The 24,871-nt window shown below is 34.1% G+C and overlaps 6 protein-coding genes across 7 annotated transcripts; 1 reads left to right on the top strand and 5 right to left on the bottom strand.

Moving 5' to 3' along the window:
- Positions 1–12,081: 12,081 nt before the first annotated feature.
- On the bottom strand, positions 12,082–14,581 carry LOC116344369 (serine protease inhibitor 88Ea-like). 2 transcript variants are annotated; one of them, XM_031772871.1, is made up of 5 exons: positions 14,508–14,581; positions 14,024–14,428; positions 13,601–13,905; positions 13,285–13,514; positions 12,082–12,532 (listed from the first exon to the last, which is right to left on the bottom strand). In XM_031772871.1, exons 2-5 carry the CDS (start codon positions 14,422–14,424, stop codon positions 12,239–12,241), a joined length of 1,230 nt encoding a protein of 409 aa, XP_031628731.1. In that variant the 5' UTR covers positions 14,425–14,428; positions 14,508–14,581; the 3' UTR covers positions 12,082–12,238. The 2 variants fall into 2 exon arrangements, with proteins under 2 accessions (XP_031628731.1, XP_031628732.1); XM_031772872.1 differs by having other exon boundaries at positions 13,343–13,514.
- A 2,146-nt stretch (positions 14,582–16,727) lies between these two features.
- LOC116343835 (wee1-like protein kinase) lies at positions 16,728–19,429 on the bottom strand. Its single transcript, XM_031772094.1, has 6 exons — positions 18,768–19,429; positions 18,343–18,669; positions 18,043–18,270; positions 17,871–17,973; positions 17,127–17,787; positions 16,728–17,044 (listed from the first exon to the last, which is right to left on the bottom strand). The coding sequence occupies exons 1-6, from the start codon at positions 19,012–19,014 to the stop codon at positions 16,808–16,810; spliced, it is 1,803 nt and encodes a 600-aa protein (XP_031627954.1). The 5' UTR covers positions 19,015–19,429; the 3' UTR covers positions 16,728–16,807.
- Positions 19,430–19,621: 192 nt separating this feature from the next.
- LOC116343906 lies at positions 19,622–20,419 on the top strand. The gene is made up of 2 exons (XM_031772223.1): positions 19,622–19,945; positions 20,015–20,419. Exon 2 carries the CDS (start codon positions 20,089–20,091, stop codon positions 20,251–20,253), a length of 165 nt encoding a protein of 54 aa, XP_031628083.1. The 5' UTR covers positions 19,622–19,945; positions 20,015–20,088; the 3' UTR covers positions 20,254–20,419.
- LOC116343905 lies at positions 20,293–21,672 on the bottom strand. Its single transcript, XM_031772222.1, has 2 exons — positions 21,206–21,672; positions 20,293–21,117 (listed from the first exon to the last, which is right to left on the bottom strand). Exons 1-2 carry the CDS (start codon positions 21,498–21,500, stop codon positions 20,522–20,524), a joined length of 891 nt encoding a protein of 296 aa, XP_031628082.1. The 5' UTR covers positions 21,501–21,672; the 3' UTR covers positions 20,293–20,521.
- Positions 21,673–22,070: 398 nt separating this feature from the next.
- On the bottom strand, positions 22,071–23,986 carry LOC116344318 (glutathione S-transferase C-terminal domain-containing protein homolog). The gene has a single exon (XM_031772797.1). It carries the CDS (start codon positions 23,966–23,968, stop codon positions 22,178–22,180), a length of 1,791 nt encoding a protein of 596 aa, XP_031628657.1. The 5' UTR covers positions 23,969–23,986; the 3' UTR covers positions 22,071–22,177.
- LOC116344319 (protein JTB) lies at positions 23,908–24,837 on the bottom strand. The gene is made up of 4 exons (XM_031772798.1): positions 24,660–24,837; positions 24,383–24,516; positions 24,224–24,317; positions 23,908–24,163 (listed from the first exon to the last, which is right to left on the bottom strand). Exons 1-4 carry the CDS (start codon positions 24,713–24,715, stop codon positions 24,001–24,003), a joined length of 447 nt encoding a protein of 148 aa, XP_031628658.1. The 5' UTR covers positions 24,716–24,837; the 3' UTR covers positions 23,908–24,000.
- Between the last annotated feature and the right edge of the window lie 34 nt (positions 24,838–24,871).

Below are 24,871 nucleotides of genomic sequence, written 5' to 3'. Positions count from 1 at the left end.
TGTGGCTCGTCAACATTTTTAGCACTTTGTAGTAAGTGCACAGAGACATCACATTATCACCAAATTAGTGGATGTGTCTCTATCTCGCGTAATGGTTCGTTTTCTTTTGTGTCTTCTTTGTGTGTAATTAAATCGCTACATTTTGGTGCGATGATATGTGATGTTCAAGTTGACTACGTTCTTTTTTGTCGGTATGTCGCGTTCTGATTAAGTTTTATGCGTCTTTTGATGATTCATGACAAATATGAGCCGTTTTAACATTTTCCACATCGAAACAAAAATCTCTGGTCTACACAAAATGCGCTTTGCTCCCAAACGGTCTTTCATGTAATTGAACACCGTATTGCGTTTCTCAGTTCGTACTTTTATGTATGTGAACTGACTAACTTTGAATCGCTCGCAAACTAATTCACATATTATCACATCGTTCTCCGAAGCTCTTCCGAAAAACTGAAATGAACAAATAAAAGCTAATGGTTTTTCAAAGTCATACATAACCAATTTTCGGTGTCAATTTGATAAAGATAAATGCGCACATGAACACACATTTATTTAAATTAATTCTTGCATAGCATTTCATATCGAACTCATTGTGTGTATTGCAAGCGTACGCTCAATATCTCTTTGCGCTAGAATACGAATCGAACAAAAATGTTTGATTTGAAATCATATTTCGATACGTTTTTTGGCCTGTGTACATTACCTACAAACAAAAAAAAAGAATGGTATTTGTTTTGCGTTTGCGATTTTTCGTATCTGTGCTACAATTTTTCTTGCTTTTTTTGCTCGCTGAATTTGGCTTTATGCGTTTGTGTGTAGATATACGGTTCGAGCGCACCCATGCAACGGAAAGGTGTTGTAAATGCTTTGGAAACAACCAAATATCGCACAAACTAAAAAAAAAGCAGAACAGAAAAAAACACACCGAAAGTCGTTAATAATCATATTATATGTTGAATATGAATTTTGTGTAAGATTTCTACACACAGTATTACCGTTGCTTTTATGGAGCAGCTCTGGGCTTCTTTTTCCTCTCTCCCTCTGTACGTTCGCTCACTCTCACAACAACAATGATTATTTCTCGGTAAAGATTTTCGTCGACAATTTTACGACAAAGCAATGATGACAACAACGTGAATAAAACGGTTCACACTGGAACGGTGTCAAAGATGTGTACACACAAAAAAATATATAAAATGATTACAATTTATACTGCTCATCACACAAACGATGAGATTAACGAGCATCACTTTGTGGTGAACGAGTGAGAAAATCTGCGAAAGATTTGCAAAATACAGAAAAATGAAACTAAAAGAAACACACAAAGTACTTTATTATAACGAGACGAGATGCGTCAATTTAGAGATTTACGACGGATATACGTCTTTAACATTTTAAAGGGCAATTAAGTAAAAAACAGATGAGATAAGCGCACCTGATTGTCATCTCTTTCCATCTATCATCGAAAAAACGAAAAGAAATTAGATCATTTGGATGAAGTTGATGAATGTTAGGCTCGTTCTGAAATCAGAATATGTATAATAGAGTGTCGTAAATAACCCAAACGACTCTGATACTGATGATGATCGCTTTAAGTAAATATATGCTCATAAAAATATTAAATGGCCCTAACAAGAAATCGTCAACCTGCAGATAGAGAATACAGTGATAAACAAAAAAAAAATGGAAGAAAATAGCAAAAAAAGGCAAGTGGCATCGTAAATTTACAATTCACATTTAAACAAATTGAATTATTTAGTTTCATCAGATGTTATTTTACATCGTCGTCTATTCGAAAGAGACAAGCGGTGGCGCTTGGCTAAGAGTTTCAAACGAATGAGCCTTTAAGAATATGGCAATACAAGTCGGCTACTGGAAACTTCATTAGTAAACCATTTTGTAGTTGACTTTTTGCCATAAGGCACAAATCACCACAAACAAAAGAAATAGACAACAATTTACAATTTCACTTCTTATTTTTGTCTCTTCTTATCTTTACTCTCTCTTCTTCATTTGGAACATTTTCGTCACAAATGTAAACATATTTAGAATAGTCAGAAAAAAAGATCTTTACATCGTCAATTGACTTTCGGTCTTACTTCGCATGACCACATTCTGGTAAATATTTAAAAAAATATTTGATAAGATATCGATTTTTGATCTCCATATATACATGACAACAAAAACAAACTACTCTGACATCCAGAAAAAGAGAGAAAACAGACCGGATATTTACTTAATGATTTTACTTTCAGAAATGACGACCAAAAGCATGGAATTTAAGCAAGACACATCGCGTAATGTACCAAATATATGGGAATGTGACACATCGGTCTCTTAATAAAAATGAAAGAGAGAGTGAACGAGCCAAAGACAATATATACTCACAAAAGATAAATCTTGTTACAGAAAAGACATGGAATGAAGAAAGACGAAGAAAAAAATACATTAAACATCGATTGCTTGGATTACTTTCGGATACAATTTTTTTTTGTTCGGGCGGCAGACATGCAATGAACATTTTTACACACATAGGCAAATATATGCAGTTCGATGAAGCAGCTTAAAAATACACATACGGCTTCATTCAAAGACGACAATGATGATAATGGATAATGTCGCCCGTAGTGATTTCATCATCGGTCAGGTGGATTTTCAGAGGAAGAAGACATACATCAAAAAATGAAGAAGAAGAAGACGAGAAAAAACGAGCACCGAAAAGTGGTTTGTTCAATACATATGCATATATTTATTGCATTTTCTAGTTTCTATTGCTTCTCTCTCTTGCTGTCTTTCTCTGTCTCTCCATCTCTCTGTGTTGCATGCATATTTTTTTCCATTGTTGTTATCTTTATATTTGACTCTTATCACCTATCCGCATACCTGGCAAAAGTAAACCATCACAATCATTACTATACTTGCCGCAAGTAACAAATCACTCACAGAAAAATGATGTATCGTTTGACCAAGCTTTTCTGTTGTCTGTTTGTCGTATGATGAGTCGGTCTCAATTCGATTTAACGACTTTACATACACAACAAAATCCAAACAAACCAAATTTAGGAGGAAATCTATCATATCGCACACATACCCACTCATTTCATTTTTGCTCTCTATTTTATTGTTGTCATGTTCTTCGTTTGAAGGCTATTCGTTGACTCAGGTGAGTAATTTGTATCGTATGCTTAACGACCATTGACGTCTGTCACCAAATGTGTTGTTGTTCATTTCGGCTTACATCTCAATCGTATTGAATGCCAATGATGACCACACCACTTTGCACAGCACAATATCTGTATCGATGATTTTGACTCTCACGTTGCTGGTTTTTTTGCACTCTTTTGTTGCAATTCGGTTATATGGTTCATGCGAAACACACTTAATTACTTCAGTTTTCCTGTTGTACTCACGTTAAATGGTATAATAGTAAAAAAAACTAGAGTCAAAAACATCCGAATTGCATCTATATGAAATCCAATGCAAAATCATCGTAGTTTCAATCGCTCAATGAATTCATTTGTTACTTGTTGTAAAAGTTTACAATGAGGAACTCATTGGCGCGTTAATATACACATTTATGTTTGCTCAACGAAAATCACTGTTTCATATTTTGTTATTTTTTTCTGCTTTGTTTTTTTTATCGTTGGCTTGCGTTTGCTCTACCGCTGCTACTGCTGTGGTATTTTTCCTTAACGCGTACAGTTCATTTTCCAAAGTACACGAATTATGAATATGAAAAAAAACTTGGTGGATTTTACTTACGTTTTCTTTCCACTCACACCGTGAACGAATTAAAAGTGTGATTTCACGCTTTTATTGTACTGAGAGAGAAATTGCATGTGCCGTAATTGGTTTTTTGTATATATATTTCGTTCAATTGCACATAATATATAATAAGCGTAAACTAGATTTTAAAGATACGCATGTCAATATCTGTATACCATACCGTAGACTATTCCGATCGCCACGTCTTAATTTAATCGTCTTTTGCAAGCCAAAATGAACACCCTCATCTTTTGATGATTTGGGTACCAAAATTTAGTTCCTCTCTTCAATTTCTCATTTATATAGGATGATATAGAATATCGCGGTTTTTGAATCGGAATTCAATTCACTGGATATGTGTTCTTGGTTGTTTTTCTACCGAATCGATCTTCTTCTATAGTTGAATGCATTTTCATTTCAATCTAATCAGATGATCGTTGTGTGCAGTCAAGCGCACACATTTAATTGATTCTATTTTGATATTTTTTTTATTGAATACGCACATGCGATGCTCAAAACACCTTAATTCAGTGCGAAAGAATTGACTGAAAAAAAAACGTTTTCTAACGGACGCGTTTGATTCTTGTTACAAAATCCATTGAACAATAACATATTTATGTTTTCTGAATGGAATTTACAATTTTTGACCTGAATGGAGCATATGGTTTCAATGAGCAATTTGAACAAAAAAAAATTGCGAACTTTAAACAAAGAATGGAGTTCATCGTCTTCAAGTTCTTCAGCAAATTATCGATGATTTACCTCGATTGCAAAATGTTAACACTTGACCAGCCAGCGTCCGTTCAAAATGATTGTATTCATCATTGAGGATTGGATTTGATTTGCTCAAGGTGCCAATACCGTTTATTAAATAAATATGCGAGTTGCAACAGAAGCGAAAAAAAATTGTATATGCCGAAATAAAACACCTCACGCTATTTAGCCAAAGTGCTGAAGAATTAACATTAATTATATTGAGCTTAATATTGCACATTTTGGATTTTACATGGTATTTCGAGCGGATTTTTTCCATTATTTTTTTTTTTTCATCATCACATTAAATGTACATAGTGTCATTCTGATATATTGGAGCTAGACAGCTTAATTCGCCCTCGCTACTATGGACTTTCGTAAAAATCTGCCGTAAATTATCCATAAAATGCTCAAATTTTTAGTCATATTGATTGAACTGCGGAAAAAGTGGCTCAAGTGAGCACACCAACAACAAAAAATGAAAGTGTTGAATCAGTTAAAATGTTGATGTTTAATCGGTTATTAATTGGTCGAATTGCAACGAGCGAAAACAAAATAAAACCAATCCACAAAATACCGTCAAAAATGTTCGGTTTGCATTCAATATAAACAAATTTATCAAATTCACTGAAATTGGATGCGATCTCATAAAATATATGCATACAATGCGTCTGAAAAATGGCACGTGCACATGCACGTATTTGAGCAAATGTTCGGTTGTTTTTAGCTTTTAAGACACTCAAATGATCCGTCATTCAATTGCATGGTGTTTGTATACAGGAAGCGGATCCATTTCCCATACACACTAAAAACAACAAGGAGGCAATGATCTAATCACAATCATTTCTGGGAAATTGTTCGCTAAGCGATTTAACCGACTATAAAAACAAGTGGTATGTTCGCTCAACGTTTATATGCTTTGAATGAAGATTAACAATGACGGTGACTTCTTCGGATCGTATCGTGAAATTTTATGCTCACCGACACAGTGTAACTTTTAGCATTTTTCTCTGAGTTTGGACCGCCCCCAAAATTTTTCGATCTTAATTTGAGTATGTGTGGATAACGAAATAAATCAAGAATGATGTTTACTAGGCAAGATTACATAATCTCTACACATCGCATGAAATCGCGAAATTTTATATTAGAAAACAGCAATAATAACAATCAACATTTTTGTCTATACAATAAACGTTTCGATATACTGTTTGGTAAACGGGAAAAGTGCATTGAAAATCGCACCAACATATGCAGCAGCAGCCAACAATAGCCACACGTCTATGTGTGCTGCGCATAACATTGAAGTGTGCTGCGTTCTGTTTTCTTCAAAAGAGTGGCAAAAGGTGGTGGAGGAGTTGATAGTGATGATGATGATGCGATTTCATTGCAAAAGTGTTATACGGCCCAACTAGTATTTTACGCAATTTGTATTTTTCAATCTTTTTGCACACACACTCTGTTTGGTCTTCGCTTGGTGTGTGCAGGTAGTGCTCGGCAAATTTGCGCGTGCCTTCGTAATGTGGCCACTTTTTTTGTCTTGAGCAATTATGACTATGTATAAAATAATACGATTTACAACAAAATATAATACAGAAGCTAAGCTCGCGCATACACGTTTTATTCCTCTTTATTTCATTTTCTTTGGCCTCTTCTTTTTGTGTGTGCTTCTTCACTTATTTCATTTGCACTTCTTCTAATAAATAAAGTAATAATATGGCAAAAAAAAAAAATATTAGGAAAGAGAAAAAAAGAGCGGTTTGTACTGAGAGCTCATACCTTGAGTATGAGTACGTATGCATGTAATTTTTATCTCCGAATGGCACCAAACTCATGAAAGCGTATAGAAAAATCACGATTATATGATTTGTGTGTTTTTGTTTTTGTTGTTGTTGTTTTTCAGTGTGCCGCTTCTGTTTGCCATTTGGCTGCAATTTTATTCGGATTTTTTGATGTTTTTCTATAAAGGAGTTTGCTTGCGTATAAAAAGAGTATGTCCGCTTCATGTGTATTTTGATCAAATATGAGCATTTCTTCAGTTGGTTGATTGTTTCCATTTCTTCTTCTTCGTCGATGAGTTAGTTGGTTTTTCGCCTATGTGTGTTGGGTTTTTCTTCCATATTTCGTTGCATTTTTCATTTTACTCTATTCATCTCGGCTATCGGTGCAGTGTACTGTTAAAATCAGGAAGACATTTCAGCATATCTTCAAACCATGCAATCAGCGTGCGCACCAATAACAACAACATAAAATAAAATGCACCGATAATTGAATTACACGAACAAAGTGTTCCTTGTTATGGAATGTGTTCCGCTTTATTAGATTTTCAATTGAATTGGCCGATGATTCTCTCTATCATGTCTATTTCGCATCAGATGAAAATCCATGTCCGGAAACAAATTGCTATTTTTTATGGTTATTTTATCGTGAACCGATTCACTTTCAATATTTTTTCTACACCAATCCAAGGTGAAGAAAAGAAAAGGAACAAAGTGGAAATCATTATATATGTGTTGAACTGTATGGAAATTAATTGGTTGCAATCAAGATCGTTCCGAAATGGGAACAGAAAAATCAGACGTGTCGTAAACAAAAAAGGTCAACCTGGGGCAATTTTCAATTCAATTCGATTTCGTTATATTTTCTTCTTGATAAAATAAAAAAAATTCGCCCAATTGAATATTCATACGAGACTGAGTGCTAGAGTACAGTGATTAGAACAACAGAATACATAGAAGCTCAAAGTTACTCGTAAAATAAGCAGTCATCATTACGTCTCTGTTTTGTTCTTATATAGTGGCATTCGCGTATCGGTTATTTTATTTACGTGTTGTTGTTTTTTTTTTTTCGTGTGTGAATTAGATTTGATTGCGCTCACTCAATGACTCGTCCCGTCACATATTGCTTCTCAAAAAGTTAATTCTGCATATAAATGTTTCAATTGTTTTAAGTGACACTTGAGTATCGCGCGCACTCTGAACACGAAAAAGAGTGACAAGACAGAGAGAGTCGAACAAAATGAACAAATAAATATACTGTACAAAATGAAACCCATTGAATTGATAAGAATAAATTGAAAAGAGGACCCGAGAAAAGTTCATACGTTACACAGAAGACGAAAGTATAAAAAAAGAAGTATATACTCACAACCAATTCCCATGCGATCGAATGAGGCGAATAGTTTTTTTTTTTACCTATTCACATGAATATGCCCTTATCTTATTTCCATATTGTTTGTAGAAAATATACATTGGCTTTTTATCATTTAATGTATAACGAGCGAGCGAGTGTGAAAGAGAGAGAGAGAGATACACAAAACGTGAATAAAGGTGCACATTTGTTAATAAAAAATAAACGATATTGGGAGAAGCGCAACGAGCGCGAACACCCATACATCAACGCAAGGGAAATGAAAATGAAGACGATTGCAAAATTTACCGAGTGCGAAAAAGATGACAAAACGCTTTTCGAGAAGCGCTTAAATAGCAATAGGTATAAAAACAATGTGTCGAACCGAACCAGAACAACAAAAAAAAAGACAACCAACAACACAACACCAATAAAATATATGTGAGAATGTTAATTTTATGCAAAATCTACAGGAAATTATGTGATTAAAAACAGAAAATGAGTGCGTACGTGATACGGAGCTGACTTGAGACAACAAAAACAATACGATCCGCGCATTCGAACAGAGCAAGAAATAAATAACAATAAAATAAAGCACGTCAAAAGAAAAGTAAAACGCTCCGAATAAAATATATTGACTTTGATGACACCAAAATTCTATCTTCTTTGTTTGTTTTACCTACTCGCCTTTTTTTATCCGAAAAAATATATATAAAAAAGAGCGCAAGGCATTGTTTTTCCCTGTGATTGTGTATCATTGGGACTATTATAAGTTAGCTCGACAAAAAAAAAATGGGCAGATGAAAATCGATTGTCACGAAAACTGCAAAATAACACAACAGCAACACAAAAAAGAGAAAGAAAGAAGAAAAAAAGTAAATGCGGTTGCTTGCACGTGTGTGGTTATTGCGCCACAGAAGAAAAAAACACGATTTAAACACCGCCGCACTCACCTCATAATCTTTCGTTTTATTTCTCTGCCGTTTGTTTTTGTTTTATTTGACAACTGAATATTACTTTTTTTATCTGTTTATGGGGCAATTTTATTTGGTTTTCGGTTGCAATTCAACATTGAAACTTATGTATCCGTTTTGATAGCACAATTCCTTCCGTTTTGGCTTGGTTCTCAGACATTAAAGAGAATGAAGTTAAGGGTGTGAGATACAGTAAACGATAAAACCGTATAGGAAAGAAATATTTGATCAAAATCATAAACAATTTCACTTTCTTTCTCTCCTTTCTTTATAGATTTGAAACCAATTCGGATTTCCGTTGACAATCCAATTTTAGGCTACTCTCTTTTCATCGTATCCTTTAACCATCGTTTGTACATTTCCCCAAGATTAGATTGTTCGATAACCCCGATCGTGTGTGTGTGTATATACGATTGAAATCGATATATTGGATTTAATTTTTTTTAATTTTTACGTTGACCTTAACTGATCTGTCGGTAACACACGCTCAAACCGTTGAAAAACAAAAGATTTTAATAAATACCGATTCCACTTAATATGCATTTGTATATAGATGGAAGTGACGAGTGTGTCATGGTTTGCTCGTCGAATCGATCGAATGTCGAATGTTTGAGAGTGTATGAGTATGATTCGATTGCATATTAAATTGACATTAAGCTAAAGAGTTTTGCATATAAAATATAATCACACGTTGCATTTAATTAATATTGAATGTGCTATCGGTGTCGATTCGTTTCCATTTAAATAAGTTTCGTTTCAAATGAATGCACATTTTTGTCATCGCTTTTTCTGGTTTCTTCTTTAAGACTTAATTCATGACGTACGCTCTATTTTCGCCTCATCTTTGTAATACACAATTTCTTGGGCCAACTTTTCGAAAACAGTGTTTGAATTTTAAATCGAAATCAGCTTGACGAAATTTAAAGAGTGAATTCATTGAAAGTCTAATAAATGGGTTTTTAAAGAGACTGCACGATTGTAATGCAAGATATTTAGTGCTGTACAGCGAAAATCTTTTCATATGAAACATTCGTTATCCTTTTATCTATTTCTACAGAGCTCAATGTCCGAAAAGAAATGTGGACGTGATCACTGGTCAATTTTTTAAAAAGTAATATAAATTTGTTCGTCTTGTGTAATATTCAAAAATACATGCAATAAAACTGTATCAGCTCGGGCCGAAAAAAAACATGATATAAGTAGAATAAAAAACCGTTGTTTTGATGAGATGACCCTTGGTCATTCAAAAAGAAATCAAATGCAAGATTATTGTAAGATGTGAAGACCCGTGTGCAGGTAAAATTAAATCAGAGCACACAAAAGTGAATAGGTTACCATTTATGCACTTACCCTTCAATTCGGCGCTCACAATTCAATGCGTATATAAAAAAGCAAAAAGGGATGGGTTCGTCTCGACTTCGGCACAGTTCGGTTCGGTTAAGTGCAGGTATAAATTTGTATCACAAACAAAATGTACATGCCGGACAAGTCACCCGATGAGAGAGAGATGAAAGAAGGCAGGCCAAAATAAATGACCATTGAATGCGGTGCGCTTATGAGGAGAGAGTAGTACGCGCATCGTTGTAACCTTAAAGGTCAAAGGACTTACTATTGTGATTAGCCTTCATATTAAAATCTCTTTCGTACTCTACTTCCAAATGGTCGATGTGATCTACTGTTACATGCATAAAATGATGGGAATGGACTTACTTGCTAAGGGGTGAGTGCGTATTTTCGACAAGTCTAATTGGAATTGACCTGCGTTTACTTTCGGAAGGCATAGTAAAACGACAATGTAGCTCATCTTTTCGGATGTTGTAAGATATTATTGCCTGCGCGACGATTAAATGCAAATAGTGAAAAGAAACCATCAACAAAAAGGTAATCATCGAGGCTAGGTAAAAATGTTGCATTTGAATATATAACACACATTTGCATTACGCGCCTACCTGCTATACTTTTGATTAAAGTTTTTGTTCGTCTTCGTTGTTTCTTTCATTGTTAGCGGTCAAGAAATGTTTTCATCGAAGACTATACGAAAGGACATTGGCATAATATTTAGAGAAAACAATGTTTTTTACATTTGCCTGCGTCGTGTGAATAATGAATACGGTTTCGTTCGGACATTAAAAAGAGACAGAAAAAAACATCAAACCCAAACTGACCAAGAGAAATCATAATTGAAAAGATGATACACACGATATTGGGCGAAGGAAAAACGAGAAAGAAGAGCGAACGAATGGACAATTGGACCTTTTTGCATGCGAGCCTTTTTTTCTCTCTCCAAACAAACGTCGGTCAGCGTATATTCTAATTTCGACTCTTTTAAAAAATGAATTAAACCGAAATCAATATATTATAAAGTAGAGCAGTCCAAACTGTTTACTCGACGAATAATTCTTTTGTAATCCATGTGTGGAAAAGAAAGGAAAGAAAAAGGTACTATGCTACATTGCTGGACATTGGTCACATTCGTCTTTTTCGCCGTTTGGAAATCTTTTAACGGTCATCTTACAATGAAAATGCGCGCTCATACACATAAATCGGGCAGATGCTTTTGTTTCTACGCGACAAACTTACGGACAATGTTGTACTATACTTCAAATAGTTGATGAAAGGTAATCACGACTGAAAAGAGAGTAGCTATGTTATATTTACTACAAAAGACAGAGAAAATTCGTTATTTTTCCACAGCGCGCCAAATACATTGAATCACATTTGATCACATAAATAGATGGCCAAGACCAAAGAAATGTGTATCACAATCGACGACAACACACATCAGAGAAAGGTTGAACTAGTTTTAATTCTTTCACCGCTGACCAATCGCAGTCCAGCTTTTCGTAAAAACTTGATTTTTATTCGTTAGATCTGCGCATATATGTAATTGCTACATTTTGGTATGGGCTGTTTCGTTTCTCTTCTTTTTATGATAAAACCGGCCAATTCTATTTGCTCCAGTTTTCCATTTCTTCGATTCTTCTATACCAAATTGATTTTGGCATTTAACGGAAAATGCTCAACAAAAAATCTTGCTTTAATCATATTCTATTTAAACAGTGTTTACTCCTAGGTTTCAAGACGTACGAAATTGCTTGCTAAATTGTACACTGACTGCAATCGTCTTGATACATAAAAAAATATGTCAGTTAATGTATATATTTTTGCTGAATTTGTCTTTATTTAAAAAAAAAAAGTAGCATTTTTTATTTCATCATTCAAATATTCAACATTTCACTTAAGCGAAAAATACTTAGATTCGATACATCCAATGATAACGAGCGGTTAATCTACAATACGCTGAATAAGCGAAAAAAAAATGTGTGACACATGAAATTATTAGGAAATCCATGTAAATTGTATAATTTAAGCAAATTTAAGATTATTGAGTACAAACAAATGGCTATTTTCATTGTTTTACGAAAAGCTTCATTCATAGAATGCGTGATAAAATGATGTACTTGATGTAGGTAAAAATTTCAATTGATGCTCAGCATTAGGATTATGTGATTTGATATTATCGAAAAACTCGAATGTATTGCGTTTATTGCTTAAAGTGATTCTGTAAATTACAACGTTAGCTGTGGCGGTCTTGAGTTACTTTTAAGTCTATAAAACATTTAAAAAGAAAAATTAAAAGTATATTCGGCATGTGATTGACAAACATTTGAGTTAATATTATTTATTGGTCCTCGGTAAACTCCAGCAAAGAGAACTTCTTTGGATTTTTTATCGTGAATAAGGAACATGAATGGCCGATTGCAGATAAAAAAATTTTCAATCCGCATCACTTTAAGTCCATAGATAGATGATGCTGCTGCAGCCACAGTCCCCCCTTCATCGATATCGATATTAGCTTGATGGATTGCATCACTTTTACCAATAAGTACTTCTAGGCCAATATGTGTGAATACCTAGAAGAGAATCACAAAAGAAAAGAATGAATAAATAAAAAAGAATAAGTGTGGTTATGATTAATGGAAAAGTGTGTGTACACTGTACACACTGTGAATACCTTCGAAAACCAAAATTTAGATTAAAGACACAATTTACTCATTTTTTTCATGTAAAAATCAACCATCATGACTGAGAGATGTCATATTGTAGAATCGCCATCTGATGACGTGTGCGTATTGTGGTTGAAAACAACCGATATGTAAATTTAGTCAAGACCACACATGCGCACGGTTTTTTGATCAGGGGGTGTCAAATTGACTTTGGTCTCGAGGGGGGAGGGCGGTATTTATATGGATAACTAAAATACAAATTTTGCATGAGAGAAACAAGTAAAAATGTGTGTTGGCGAGCGAAGCAAGCCGAAATTTTGCAAGTTTGACTTCAAAATCAGTGTATTTTTGCTATTGTTTTTACATTTATATTGCAAATCTGAGAAAAAAATTCTCAGAGGGGGGTCAAACCGGTAAATCTCCTAAAAATTTACCTGGGGGTAAATTTTGAGAAATTTGCCTCAGGTGGGGGTCAAACCGGAAAACCCCTTCCAGCGCGCATGTGTGGTCAAGACACCATCCAACAATTCCGTCTTTGTAATTACATACATTGAAAACCACGTCAACAGATGGCGCATTATTGTGCGTCTTTTTTCTCGCCCATATTAATATACAGAGACTCATGGTGGTTGGTAAAAATATTGGTGTTTCACACTTACCGGCATAAGTTTAATTTTTTGTTTGAGTGCAATTTTTGGGAGTTCAATGTAAACCCACCTCGTGTTATGCTGTGATTCACCGTCGACAAATACTTGATCTAGCATTTCAGATGTTACATTCTCCAAGAACTCATCAATAGCATTGGGTAAGAAAAAGTACATAGAAACAGAATTATTCTCTCCTGAGTAAGGAATTTCCACGAATTGTGTATTAAGTTCATGGATGACACCTGTAATTTGAAACAAAAACTATTTATAAGCCGATCTACTGCTTTTACTTATGCATAGAATTTGTGATTGATATGAGATACCATACCGTAGTTGAAAAATCCTATTTGTTCCATCATCTCAACATAAACTGGCGTATGAATGTTCTTGTAAAAAAAATTCTTTTTTGTAGCTTCTTTTTTGAATGGCGAGGCCCAGTCACCTTTGAAGAAAGCTGCATTGACCAGAACAGAAATTGTATCATGGGTTATGTATTCGGGTGGCAATAAATCTTTGATGATGCCTTTTGTTGTCTCTTCCACAAATTTATTGATGTGGCAACGGGCCTCTTCTGGTTTAGATTCAAAGTTTAATACTTCAATACTGTCGATTAACATTTCCTTTAGAGTATCACTGCAATTGTTAAAATATTATAAATATTGCTGAATTATGAAAAAAATTCTAACGGCATATATAGATTTAAGTCACTGAATTTCATTTCGATTCGGAAACAATCGCTATAAAAACTTACTTTAGTTTGACTTGATTTGAAAAGTACAATTTATCAACCGAATTGAATTCTACAGTTTGGTTTTCACGACAATTGGCTCGTGCTAATTTTTCCAATTTATACGCATGGCTAACATCGGCTTTGCTTTTGGCCCAATCCAATTGTAAGGTTTTCTTTAATAATTTCTCTACATCGCCTTCAGCTATTAAATATTTCAATAGCAAGGCTCGAAAGATGCTGTGTGGTGAAAAAAATAAGGTTTCGTTTGGTTGGACCTTTTGAAAAGCACGGAGGAGGCCGACACAAAATTTTCTCTGTCCATAATATAATTTGTCGACTGAAATTGGGGCTGTTTCACTTCTCGTGAAATACGGTAACCAAAAAAATACCACCAATACAGAAATTATAATTGCTTTATTCATGTTGCTTTATAAAATAGGAAAAAATCAATGAATTATTGTTGATTAATTATGTGGCAATGATTAAAATAGAATAGTAAACTCACTGTAAATATAATACTGTATGAGCGAATTCGTTTTTTTTCTTTAGTTAATGTTGATATTCAAACAGACAAAATGCAACTGAATGCCAAATACGAATTCTTACTTCTAGTTCATCTCGTCCAGGTAAATTCGTTAGCCGAAAACAAAATGCATCGTTTGGATTCAGGTAGAATTCTAGGTATGACGCTTGCAAATATGTACCTAATTTCTGCAGAGTCTATGTTTTACTGAGAAATGTATTTGTATGACTAACTTTGCAAAATGTGAGTCTCATCTTTTACTTTCTTCAAATTTAAAAACAAAGCCAATCGTTTGAAGAGAATGTTGACTTCCAAAGACTTATTTCGGTATAATAAAAGTACCTTTTGGATAAATCCATAAAGTATTTTCAAGAAATGCTTCACAAACTTAGGTCTTTTCTATTAAAATTTCAGTTAAATATAAGAATGTTAATATTTTAAAATACTGCTGGCATTACTGGTAGCTCGTCTGCTTCTATTATTATTCACATTTTAGTCACGACTGAAAAGAGAGTACCTATATAATATTTACTACAAAAGACAGAGAAAATTCGTTATTTTTCCACAGCGCGCCAAATACATTGAATCACATTTAATCACATAAATAGATGGCCAAGACCAAAGAAATGTGTATCACAATCGACGACAACACACATCAGAGAAAGGTTGAACTAGTTTTAATTCTTTCGCCGCTGACCAATCGCAGTCCAGCTTTTCGTGAAAACTTGATTTTTATTCGTTAGATCTGCGCATATATGTAATTGCAACATTTTGGTATGGGCTGTTTTGTTTCTCTTTTTTTATGATAAACACGGCCAATTTCATTTGCTCCAGTTTTCCATTTCTTCGTTTCTTCTATACCAAATTGATTTTGGCATTCAACGGAAAATGCTCAACAAAAAATCTTGCTTTAATCATATTCCATTTGAAGCTGAGTGAGATAAACAAGTTAAAATAGACTAGAAAGATTGTGAACAATGTGTAAAAACGACTTTACGATTTGGAGCGAAACAACTTTTAGATTTTGGCATATGCATAGATATACAGAAGACTTGCATGGATTTTAAAGACATTGATAAACTATGTCAATTTATATGATCATCTTCAACGGTTACTTGGTATCCCAGAGATGAAGACGACCATTGATGCACTCCTATATATTTCAACCATTATTATATCACGTTAAGGACAAATGTATATCAGTAATAGGCTATCAGTTGTGTTCTCAGCAGTGACTGGTAGATAATGGAAGCTGATAAAATACGTTATCTCCACAAAGGGGTTTTTATTTATCTTGTATCATTCAATGATGTCTAAAATCGTAACTGTCGGATAAAGTATTTTTTAGAAATGCTTGACAAACTTGGCTCTTTTCTATTAAAATGTCAGTTAAATATAAGAATTTTAATATTTTAAAATATTGCCGGCATTACTGGTAGCTCGTCTGCTTCGAATAGCCATCCCAAAAACATTATTATTGACATTTCAGTTAACAAAACAAAATGTGAACAAAGAAAGACTCCATGGAGTTGGTAATTTTACATTATTTGTACACCATACCATATGCATCAATGTCAGTTTTGTTTCAAAAACTCAGGTAATTTTTATTATCAAAGTTTTTATCGTTCTTCCTCAGCATTTTTACAATCTATTAGTAAATTTTTTATCACTTAAGAATTGTTTTAAATAGAAGTTGATAGAACTTCGTATATCATTTCCTTTAGTTTTCTATATATCAAATGGAGATAAAACAATTAGTCAAGCAACTAGTTATATTCAAAGTAAATTGATGAATCAGCCTTGGATACAGGGCATCGACAACAATTAAACGGATTGAATTTTTAAAAAGTAATAAATTGCAAACTTGCAATATTCCTCAAAAAAGTGCAAATGATTTTTCTTTTTGAATCAAAAACATGATAATTTTGATTAAATTAAATTCATTCTAGGTAAGCAGTGGAAGGTATTTATGGTGTTGAGAGTATTGCGTGTTTCGATGCCGTAAATTTTTCAATTATATCCCCAGTCTAAAGAATATAGATTGAATTCGTTATGTAGAAACAAACTTACCAAGAGATTGTCGTTGTTATTATTCCGAAAAGCGAAACAAAGTGTATAAACAGCCATAAGTCACCATGGCGATACGCTAAACTGAGTAAGGAAAATATATCAATGAAAGAAAAATAATAATAATCCAAATTGTTGTGGTTGTTGTTGTTTTTGTATTTGTTGATTTTTCTATTCCCTAGGCTTTTTGCATACATGAATTATAAACAGAAAATTTAGATCATTATTTTATTTCGGACTTTTTTATTAAGGGGAGTTTTGGATACTTCATATGATTTGAGAAGTGCTTTTGTTTCTTTAAGTTTTCGCATCAGTAGCTCATTTTTTTTTCGTTCCAAATTCAACTCATAGCACAGCTGCCGTTTGGTTTTTGTTTCTGATGGATTCAATACAGGATGATTAAGTATTTCAGCTGCCGTTGGTCTTTGGTTTGGATCTGGATGTGTCATTACCTGTTAAACGATACAAGTTGAATTTTAGCATAATTTTATTCATTTTATTTGTAGAGGAATTGTTCTGTTGATTGATACCAACCTTAATAAATTTGTTGAGCTCTCTGCTAACATTTGGCAAATCAGGTACACGACCTTCTCGCAAATCATGCCAAATCGGTCCATTTTTCGGTAATGGGCCACCACCTCCAGCTTCGTATAATGTCAGTCCCAACGCAAAAATGTCAGCTTTTTCGAGCTGTGAATAGTCTTCCCGGAGAATTTCTTTTGGTAGGTATCGACAATCGCCTTCTTCAACTTGTGGTTTTCGAATCGATGTTACATGACCCAAATCACCAATTTTATATGTTACTTCCATTTCTAATTCTTCATAAATATCCTCGAATCCATCATCGTTACTATCTGTGGTGGAATTATTGGCGATGGCATTGCTGCTCGTTGGATTCGATGCATGGGCACGAATTTCGGCTTTTGTTAAGAAAATATTTCCACATTTTAAATCCATGTGTACGAGATCATTCGAGTGTATGTATTTCAAGCCGTCAGCCACATGTGCCAACAGTGTACGTAATTCGGAATCAACCAATGATCGATGTTTGAGCAAGGCTTGCAAGCTGCCTCCGTTGCAATATTCATTTTGTATTATCATATGCATATTTTCCGACCATGCCGAATAATACCGAACAACGTTATCATGTTTACCTAACACCGCATGTGCGTACACTTCATTCAATGCACTTTTTCTATTATGAAAATAAACAGAAAATGGTAATTTAGAAAGTGAATATAATTGATGAAATATATATTGTTTGATATTGGGACTTACTCAAAAGCACTACCAGCAACTGGTTTTATGCTCTTTTTAATGGCATAATTAACGCCATCCAATCGATTTAAACATTTGTATACAACACCAAATTCACCTTCACCTAAAATAGTCAAAAATATATATTCAAATTAGCGTGGATACAAAACGGAGCCTCTTTCAATGAACTTACCAATTAATTTCAATTCAATAAATTCCTTTTCGTAGCGCGGCAAATTTGACTCCTGCAAGGCCAATCGCTTGGGTGCTTGCCATTCGTCGTCGGTTGTATTACCGCCTGATACATCTTCTTCTATTGAACTAATTGATAAATTTGATTTGCTAACTAGAGATTCGGTACTATTTCGAGTGGATCGGCATTGATCCTCGGTTCGAGATCGTTTTTTCTTTTGACTGAAACCTACAAAATCAAAATCATAAGAAAAATTACATTTAAAATGGGCCATGATGACTTGGCTATAGCGTAACATACTTGAGGGTGAAAATGGATTAATGTTGGCGGTGACCGGATCCAATGCTTTATTATGTACGGGTAGTGCTTTTGGTCGATCGGAAATGTTTGGTGTGCGTGGTGGTGGTCCGCTCATAATATTTGATAAAATTGATTTTCGAATGTATTTACGTTGGGCCGGTGTAACCGGTCCACTATCGAATGACGATTTTTTAATGAGAGTTTTCGGTGTTGCCGGCTCATCAAACAGCCTTAATTGGCTCACCTTTCGGTACGGTGGTGATTCTAAATGCATTTTTGAGTGCATCAACGTCGTCGATCGCACCATTGGTCGAATGTTTGGATTTCCTTCGGAAGACAAAAAACAAGTACAAATTAAATTTGTCAAACAGTGTGTATCAAAAACTAATTTCTATCATATTTTTTTCTATCAACAAAATACATACTCATACTAATATCTTCATCATCGTCCATAGATGATTTATCGCCGTCATCGTTGTTGTTATTGTTTTTGGCGAATGGGCCGAGCGTCGGACGTCTCATAATGTCTTGCATTTCATCACCATCATATTCATCGTACATTAAGGCTCTTGGCGTTAATTTGGCTAAAGGTAAACGTTCCGGTGATGAAAAATCATCAGGTAAATCACTGCTTGAATTCATATCGATTCCACTTTCTGCGTTTTGTTCCATTTATCACACATTCAATACATTCGGTTACGTTCGGCTTAATTCACTTAAGTTTGGCTTATTCTCTCGATAACATTCCAAATCGAATGACAATTTATTCACATATATATATTTTGGCAATAATTTGGTTATGAACGTACAATAACAATAGCTACCATCCAAATTTATTTATGAAAATGATAACGATGATATTTATTTGGTAATTTTGGTTTGTGCAATTTTTGAGATATGCTTTCACCTTTATTTCATCTATTGTTGTCGTCCAAACAAAACTATTTATTTTATCACAATATGTTTTCAAACTTGAATTTTATTTACACTTTATAAAATGTTCATGCTTCTTGCTCTTCTTCAAACAAGATAGTTTTTTAAAAAATGTTACTCAAAACTTATCAATTAAAAATTATTTGCTATCTTTTTTTTTATACAAAACGATGTTATTTGAAATATAAACTACGATTGACGCAGTTTGTATTGAAGTGTCATGGCGTGCAATGGAATTTAAACGTTAAAATTTAAAATGCAAGAGATTATGACATATGCAGCGCCATCTACAACTACAACTGATCCGAAGCATGTATTGAATGTGAGACGCACACCAAATTTAGACATTTGACATAAAATGTCAATATTGTGCAAAGCAACACTTCGTTCCTCGTTTGTCACATTTGCCCATCAAAAATATTTGAACAAAAAGATTCTGTACAAAAAATAGGTTAATAGTTATAAAAACCAAGATTGAATCTTGGTACAGTTTCCTTTGGTTCGAATGTTTATATATGAATTCCAATGAAATTAATTTCCTATACACTCCGAGATATATTACGTAAGCGGCCAATTTTATTGTATTTGATTACACCACCAGTGTTTTTCATCTTTGGGGCCGGTCTTGAGGTTGCTATGATTAAATGGAAACCAAACGGTGTTAATTTTTGTGAGTACCAATACCAAAACTTCTGTCTTTGAAGGTGAAACACTTTTAACATTATGTTTTCCTCACCAGATGATACATACAAAAAGAATCGTGCCAAAGAGATTGCCGACGAACGACTAAGAGCAAAATAAAGTAATTTAAAAATGTATGCAGGAGTTTCTATGGGAAAGAGCATCGCACTGCTTGTAATATCGGCTGCATCAATGTTAGCTGGATCAAATGTTGTGCACCAATATTACAAACCTCTCGATGACTTGGAAGAATATGTAGAACGGGAAATACAAAACAGAAAATCGTCAAATAGTTAAAATAGAATTCTATTTATATAAATGAATAAAACTCGCTGATTTTTTTGTCGCTTAAATTGTAGGAAAAAACAAAAAAAAGATTTGTTTTATTTCATTGTCACTTAATGCTAATTTGATTGGATATGAGTAAGAACATAAGAGACCAACACCAAAATTACATCAAAATTGAATGTAATAAATCATTTGAATGAAATGACGATAAATATTTACTCAATAAAAAAACATCAATCAATGCTGTAAAAATCTAGTCAGATCTGTTCTTTTTGGCTTATTTTTTGAAAACGGGAATTTTTGATTTTCGTGCACTGCCGCGACTGTCGTCCAATTTACTGAATGACAAGTCACTCTTATACTCATTATTGATTTTCGAATGCAATGGTGTTTTCAGTGCCTGCTCCGCTGATGCACCACGACGATTGATTACGCTCAGCGGAATTCGTCCCGTTCGATTATTCTTGTTCATAAATGGTGTTGAACACATCATTTCGTCTGGATCAATGTTTTCTTCTGACGATTTTGCTTGTTTTGAATCGGTTTCGCATGCATCGCTTGCTAAGTATTCTTTTTTATTGGCATTCGGGCGATTTCCAAAGTCTGGTAAAATGTCCATTTCACCATTCGGAGTTTTTCGATCGCACAAATCCTGTTTTTTGTTCTCATCACATTCCACTTTTTGAACTCCCTCTACCATCACAGCCTCTTCCATAGTTATGTCGTCCAATTTTGCATTGAAATCCCGACAGCTATCATCGAGCGTTGTATTGTACTGGAATGAGCTGCTGTCACTTTCATTCACTGCACCCTGTGGTGTTTCTGTCAAATTTATTGGTGTTCGTGGAATTGCAATGCTTGGTGAACGTGGATCTATTGTAAGATAAGACACACATATTGAAAAAAAAATTTAATATAAAATATATATTATATGGCAAAGAAGAAACAAAATAATTCATACCTTCTTTGATCGAATAGTTGTAGCCCAAGTCATACAAAATTTTCTTGCGAAGAAGATATGATGGTGTTTTGATTGCTTGATTTTGATTTCCACCGTCGTTTGAGATTCGATTCAAGTGATGTGCAATTGTTTGAGTCAATGGTGTTTGTGGAATGGCTGGCGTTTTTGGCTCCAACATTTTATTGGCTTTAATTATATCATCCACAATTGGTGAATGCTCGTCATTGATCGCAGCAACCGATTTTTCTGGAGTTTTCTCAACGACGCTTCCTTTTTTGCTTGGAGCATTTCCCATTTTTCTTGCTGATTTTTTAACACACAAATCACTTGAGAAGACGCTTTGTCAATTGGAATATTTGTAATTCGAACGATTTGATTGAAAATAATGATTTTTTTTTATTTTTTGAAATCTTTCCAGAGAACACAAAATCATGTGTGATTTACTTGAACTGCGATTTGAATAGAATGCAAACGGCCATTTTTGAAATGTTCGGTTTGACATTTGTGCATGTAATGCATGCATTGTGCACGAGAAACTGGTCTGTGTCATAAAAAGTGAACTGAACTGAGCTTCAATTGTTTTGACAAATTAAGTACAACGTGACATTGAACATTGTTCGAATTGATGTAATGTTATTTAAATGGTAATTTTTTTTCTTCTTGAAATTCTTCACTGCATTTAAATAAATAAGTAAAATGAATGTAGTTTTCAACGTAAGAAGATCTTTTTCTTGTGAAAAATACCTTTGTTTGTAACGTTGTTATGTTTTGAGAAAATAAGAGAATTATACAGCATCAAACATTTTTTTCCAATTTTTCCAAATGATCTAAGATTCCTCCATTTAATGCAAAGAAAACACACAAATTTGTTAAAAACATTCTCAAATCTTATTATTAATCCTTTATTAATTTTAATGTACATTTATTCACCTACAAAAAGCACAACAAATCGTCTGATGAAATTCATGAAATTCATTGCGAATGTTTGATACCAATTAAAAGTCGATTTTTTGGTGTACAATCTTCTGGCTGCAATTTCGTTAATTTTGTGTGATAACCACATTCTTCCATGTACAATTTACGATCTGTATCGATGATATCCATGCAATATTGACCTTGAATGCTTTTCGCAACATTATTCTTATTATTTTTCATGTCATGAGCCTGGTCGGCACAATGAGCAATACACAGATATTCATCCAACGAGATGTTGTTGCTTCGGAAAAATTTACTGCGTGGAAATGAAATGTGTGGCATCTCAATGACTTTTCCATAGCAACACGGACAGCAAACAAAATTTGCATTTCTCTGTCTGCAGTGCATTAAAACAATGTCACTTGCAATTCCGCACGCATGCAAAGATGTACCAATGTCAAAGTCGCCGACGAAATAATCCAAATTACATTGAAAAAATCGAATGTTTGTCAAGTTTAATCGTTGGACTCGTTTTCTTGCTCGCACTATCATCTCCTCTTTGTTGTCCAGCATGTAAACCATACATTGGGGTAATTTGTACGCCAGAATTATGGCAAGGTGTCCTTGACCACTGCAAAAATCAACAATTCTATCGCCAATTTTGGCTATGGCAATTATTTCTCTAGCCAAACTAAAGAGTTGCTCTTTTTTCCGCTGTAATCGATTTTCGGGTAGATTTCCACCCTCCGGAAGTGCGTCATATGGTAACAACCAATCACAATAATCATCAACATTCTCGTCTTTCGAACGTGACGATATTTCGATATCGAGCTGATTTATTTTCTTTAATGACTGTTCAATGTTCTCATCACGAGTGTAGGTCCGTTGCCTATTTTGCTTTGAATCACGTTTGTACAAGGTAAATGATTCACCCAGTCCTTGTATGATGTAATTGATGTGTTGATGTGGTTGAGGTATCGTTGGTTCAATTAGCAACACCATGCAATCTCTTATTTGTGGATGATTTTTCACAGTTTCTATCCATTTATATGTGAGTGGAATTTTTTGGGCTAAATTTTCAGAGGTTTTTCTCTCTAAAATGGATTGCATGAGCCAAAAATATGGAAATAATATGAGGTCTGCAATTGAGATTTGGGGTCCCTCGACAAACTTATGTTCCAAAGTAATATTTTTGGTCATAATGTCATTTTTACTCGTTTTTCTCTGCTTTGGAGTATCTGAGATTGATTCAGAATTGACCTTTAATTCATGTGCAAGATCCATCGTCAATTTACGGATGTTATGTGCTTTAACTGGCCGCGTCAAATGACTTTCAAAGTAAGCAAATTGATTTGGTAAAATGTACTCGCTATCAGACGATTTAAGTTGCTTGTGGATTTGCAGTACGGTTTTTGTCGCTTGTGCGATGTCCACTTCACAAAATTTCGTCCATGGCGATGCTTCTGATGGCGCTTGTAAACAACCCTCCTTAAAACCGAGCAAATATTTGAATTTATCATCGCTGTGCTTTATAATCGCTCGGCAAACCGAACTCAGACCAGAAATCACGACGTTTTCGCTCACAATCACAGGAAAACTACAATTACTCGCTACGTCCAATGCAAATGTATTTGCTGCTAATATTGTCGATTCAAATGATTTTCGGTTAATTTTAATGGCTTCGTCTGTTCGTTTGTCATCAACATTTGGTACCAAAAATACTTCAACATTCGACGGTTGTCCAACGAACTTCAATACAAAGAGTACAATTGACGTTTCTAATGTTACATTTATCGTAGTTTCATCACAGGTATCGGAGAATGTTTCCAAATATAATTTGGAACACATTTTTTTGCGTGTTTTTCTGTTTTAACGCGTTTTCAAACCGATTGCTCTAGTTGTCGTTGAACTTTGAGCATCACCTTACGATCCAAAGATCGTTGTCGCAAAAATGTTACACCTGTTGATAGGGCACCAACAACAATCAAAATTCCCTCAAACGTCCAAAAATTTCGTTCGTCAATCCAAGCAACTTTGTCACAACTGTTGAATAAACGGAATAATATTGAAAATCAGGCAACAAAAACAAATAAAATTCCATACCTTCTGGAGACGGTTTCCCCACTTTTACAGCGTAATATTTCTTTGTTGTGTGTGTGCACACACACTCCTTGACTTTTGCTGGCTATTTCGTAATCTGGTGAGAATATAAATATTTAATTATTTTCAGAGAATTTTATGCCAATTGAATTGATTCGGTACCTGTGCACGGATGACAGTCGTGTATTATTTCAAAATCTTCGTGCGTATAACACGTTGAATTGTATTCAATGATAAAGTTGCGACGTGGAGATTCTGTCCAACGTGACTCAACGATTAATACAAATACTGTAGCTCTGAAATGAATAGATATTCAGATTGAAAACACATTAACAGTTCATTATATTTTAATAAAAGTTTTTAAATAGAAAATCTTTTATTTTATTTGTTTTTTCTTGTTGAAAACATTTTTTTTTGGTTAACAAAATGTTAAACTCACATTGTTAGTAAAGTTATTGCAAACACCATACGCTTTTTTGGGCAGGTTTCAATCATTTTCAAATGTTATTTTGCGATTCACAAAACAAAAAAGAATATCGAACAATGAATTTTATTTTGAAATACCATATCATGCTAATAATTATTTGGACTGATTTATTTTAATGCTCTTTGTTGAAATGAATAAACATTTGACAATTGAAATGTCATTTT

Source organism: Contarinia nasturtii, unplaced genomic scaffold (genome assembly GCF_009176525.2).
Source record: "Contarinia nasturtii isolate CC-2019 unplaced genomic scaffold, AAFC_CNas_1.1 Cnas_scaffold_1037, whole genome shotgun sequence".
NCBI lineage: Eukaryota > Metazoa > Arthropoda > Insecta > Diptera > Cecidomyiidae > Contarinia > Contarinia nasturtii.
The sequence above is the reverse complement of the archived record's forward strand: the minus strand, read 5'-3'. Positions and strand labels throughout refer to the sequence as shown.

What these genes read in the sequence shown, in the direction of transcription:
- LOC116344369 (XM_031772871.1), bottom strand. Translation starts at nt 14,424, where the DNA reads ATGAATAAAGCAATTATAATTTCTGTATTGGTGGTATTTTTTTGGTTA. An exon ending in TCAAATCAAGTCAAACTAAA is followed by an intron (nt 13,906 to 14,023) that starts GTAAGTTTTTAT and finishes TAACAATTGCAG; the next exon opens with TGATACTCTAAAGGAAATGT. An exon ending in AAAAAATTAAACTTATGCCG is followed by an intron (nt 12,533 to 13,284) that starts GTAAGTGTGAAA and finishes ATTCTCTTCTAG; the next exon opens with GTATTCACACATATTGGCCT.
- LOC116343835 (XM_031772094.1), bottom strand. Translation starts at nt 19,014, where the DNA reads ATGGAACAAAACGCAGAAAGTGGAATCGATATGAATTCAAGCAGTGAT. An exon ending in GTTGCTGGTAGTGCTTTTGA is followed by an intron (nt 17,788 to 17,870) that starts GTAAGTCCCAAT and finishes TTTTCATAATAG; the next exon opens with AAAAAGTGCATTGAATGAAG. An exon ending in AGCTCAACAAATTTATTAAG is followed by an intron (nt 17,045 to 17,126) that starts GTTGGTATCAAT and finishes ATCGTTTAACAG; the next exon opens with GTAATGACACATCCAGATCC.
- LOC116343906 (XM_031772223.1), top strand. Translation starts at nt 20,089, where the DNA reads ATGTATGCAGGAGTTTCTATGGGAAAGAGCATCGCACTGCTTGTAATA.
- LOC116343905 (XM_031772222.1), bottom strand. Translation starts at nt 21,500, where the DNA reads ATGGGAAATGCTCCAAGCAAAAAAGGAAGCGTCGTTGAGAAAACTCCA. An exon ending in CAACTATTCGATCAAAGAAG is followed by an intron (nt 21,118 to 21,205) that starts GTATGAATTATT and finishes ATCTTACAATAG; the next exon opens with ATCCACGTTCACCAAGCATT.
- LOC116344318 (XM_031772797.1), bottom strand. Translation starts at nt 23,968, where the DNA reads ATGTGTTCCAAATTATATTTGGAAACATTCTCCGATACCTGTGATGAA.
- LOC116344319 (XM_031772798.1), bottom strand. Translation starts at nt 24,715, where the DNA reads ATGATTGAAACCTGCCCAAAAAAGCGTATGGTGTTTGCAATAACTTTA. An exon ending in GCAATAACTTTACTAACAAT is followed by an intron (nt 24,517 to 24,659) that starts GTGAGTTTAACA and finishes TATTCATTTCAG; the next exon opens with AGCTACAGTATTTGTATTAA. An exon ending in GGGGAAACCGTCTCCAGAAG is followed by an intron (nt 24,164 to 24,223) that starts GTATGGAATTTT and finishes TTTATTCAACAG; the next exon opens with TTGTGACAAAGTTGCTTGGA.